Below are 2,243 nucleotides of genomic sequence, written 5' to 3'. Positions count from 1 at the left end.
TAATCCTGCAATCAAAAATCAAATGACTCCAAATAAAGAATCAGAACCAGAACAAACAGAAGGGAGGAAGGAGAACCAGGATAAATCAAATTAACTTTTATTTTTAATTCAGTCTGTAGAACTGATTTATTGGTTTCTGGTACAAAAGAGCAAAAAATGGACCATGAAAAAGTTATTCAATCATAAACAAACAAAAAACACAAGAAACCATGCATATTTCCTCAATTATTCAGAACAAAAAAGAAATTAAATCTCATGAACAACATCTGAGCCAAGCTGGACGTTTCCTCTGAGGCTCCACCATCTTTGGGTTTCTCCCCAGCTCTACGGCTCCTTTCAGAATCACTTCCTGGGGTCTAAGAGGAACCAGGACTTTATACTGAGGTTCAAACTGATCAGTGATGTGCTGACATAGAATCTGGCTCTCAGCCAATCCTCCCACTAACACAATAAACCCAATGTTGAGATTTTTGTTTAATATTTCTCTGAGTTTCCATGTGATTATCTGAAGACTCTCATCATAGAAAGATCTCAGTTTCTCTCTGGAGATTCTGATGGATCCATCATCCCAGGAAGCTCCTTTTACTGAATCAAATAACTTTTCAATCTCTTTCTTTTTCTGAGCCTTGTCTCTCAGGTTACCCGGGCAACTGATCTGAACATCTTCATCCAAATGTTTGAGACGAGTGAAATCATACATCATCTTCTGAACCTCATTGGGGAAGTTTTGTTCATAGTTATTCCAGACTTCATCAGAGAAGATTTTTCTCAGGAACTGTTTGAATTTTCCGTCCACATATTTTCCTCCCCTATATAGCCCAAAGGTCTTATGCAGCTTCATGTCTCCTCCTTTCAGGACTTCATGAACAGTGAAGCGACTGTAATCTGTTGACAAACAGGAAGAGAATAAAATATATTAATGGAAAAATCTCAGGAAACAACTCATCACACATTTTAACTCACATTCGACAAACATTCATCAAAGAGATTAATTCTTCCATCATTTRTCCCCACAGAGTTGTGGGGGACAAACAGAGAGACCAGTTAACCCAACAGTCATGTTTCTGGACTGTGGGAGGAAGTCGGAGTCCCCAGAGAGAAACCAGGCATGAACAGGGAGAACATGGAGACTCCATGCAGAAAGACCCCAGACTGGGATTCAAACCCAGAACCTTCTTTCTGCAAGGCAGCAGAGAAACCAGCTGATCCACCGTGCAACACAACATCTCTTCAATATCTTTATTGTGGATAAAAATGTGTTTAAAACTCGTCTCTCACTAAACCTTTAAATRAYGGTGAGTAACTTTTACCTCCACAGTCGACAACAAGGTACCGTTTCCCGTCTCTTTGGGTCTCCAGCAGGACTTTGGTTTCTTCTGGTTCCACAGTGAACTGAACGRCCTCCTGACYTCCTGCTRGATCTGTAGAAACACAGAAACTTCACTGAGCTGCTCTATGAACAATGATCAATGTTTTTACAGGTAGATTCAGGTTTTTAGGTCATTTATATCCCGTCTCTGTTGCCATGGTGATGCTGGAAATCTCTGGAGAAGAATTTTCCAGATCAGTGATGATCCAGAGTCAAAGCTCCTCAGACCGATCATAGAAAGAAAATAATAAAAATGGACAGAGAGACTTTAACAGAAATCTGAGTAGAAATGAAGCTGAAGGTGTCAGGATTCATTATTAGAGGAAGTGATGTCACTGTGATGATGAAGGTCTGAGACTTTTATTAAGTAAAAGTTATATATTAAAAATGTTGTTTTCTGGGTCTGATTTGATATTATAATCTTAAATAAAACTTTAAACTTTTTAATAATGTTCTAATTAATTGAATGCGTCTGTATGTAGTTAAATGTTTTAGAGATCATTTTATTTCATCTGAATATTAATTTCTTCATGTTGAGATTTTGATTTATTTGTGTTATGTTTGCAGATCCACTGGTGATTTCAAAGTCTGTGTTTATGGGACATCTGACACAATTAACATTTTTATTTCTAGATAGCAGAAACAAAACAACCTGAATGTTGATTTATTTCCTTAAACTTAGAAACTGAGAGTTGACAGTGAAGTTTTCCTCCAAGCAGCAGCTGCTGAGAAACTCAGCAGGAGGAAGAACTTGGTCACAATGAGTCGCTCTGCAGAGCTGGAGGTGGAGATGGAGCTGGATGCTGCAGTTAAGATGCTGCAGTTAAGATGCTGCTGCAGCTGTTAAGATGGTGCAGCAGTTCAGATGCTGCTG

At 38.6% G+C, this 2,243-nt stretch overlaps 1 protein-coding gene across 1 annotated transcript in view; it reads right to left on the bottom strand.

Moving 5' to 3' along the window:
- Positions 1–145: 145 nt before the first annotated feature.
- Positions 146–2,243, bottom strand: part of LOC103461830 (heat shock 70 kDa protein 12A-like) — a 15,441-nt gene continuing 13,343 nt past the window's right edge. Inside the window, exons 7-8 of the mRNA XM_017308733.1 lie at positions 1,311–1,421; positions 146–885 (exon numbers count right to left, since the gene is read on the bottom strand). Of these exons, the coding sequence (XP_017164222.1) occupies positions 254–885; positions 1,311–1,421 (743 nt within the window). The 3' untranslated portion in view covers positions 146–253. The remainder of the gene's footprint in view (positions 886–1,310; positions 1,422–2,243) is intronic.

This window comes from Poecilia reticulata, linkage group LG2, assembly GCF_000633615.1.
Source record: "Poecilia reticulata strain Guanapo linkage group LG2, Guppy_female_1.0+MT, whole genome shotgun sequence".
NCBI classification, from domain to species: Eukaryota; Metazoa; Chordata; class Actinopteri; order Cyprinodontiformes; family Poeciliidae; genus Poecilia; species Poecilia reticulata.
Note: the sequence above shows the minus strand (reverse complement) of the source record. Positions and strands in the feature narration are given on the sequence as shown.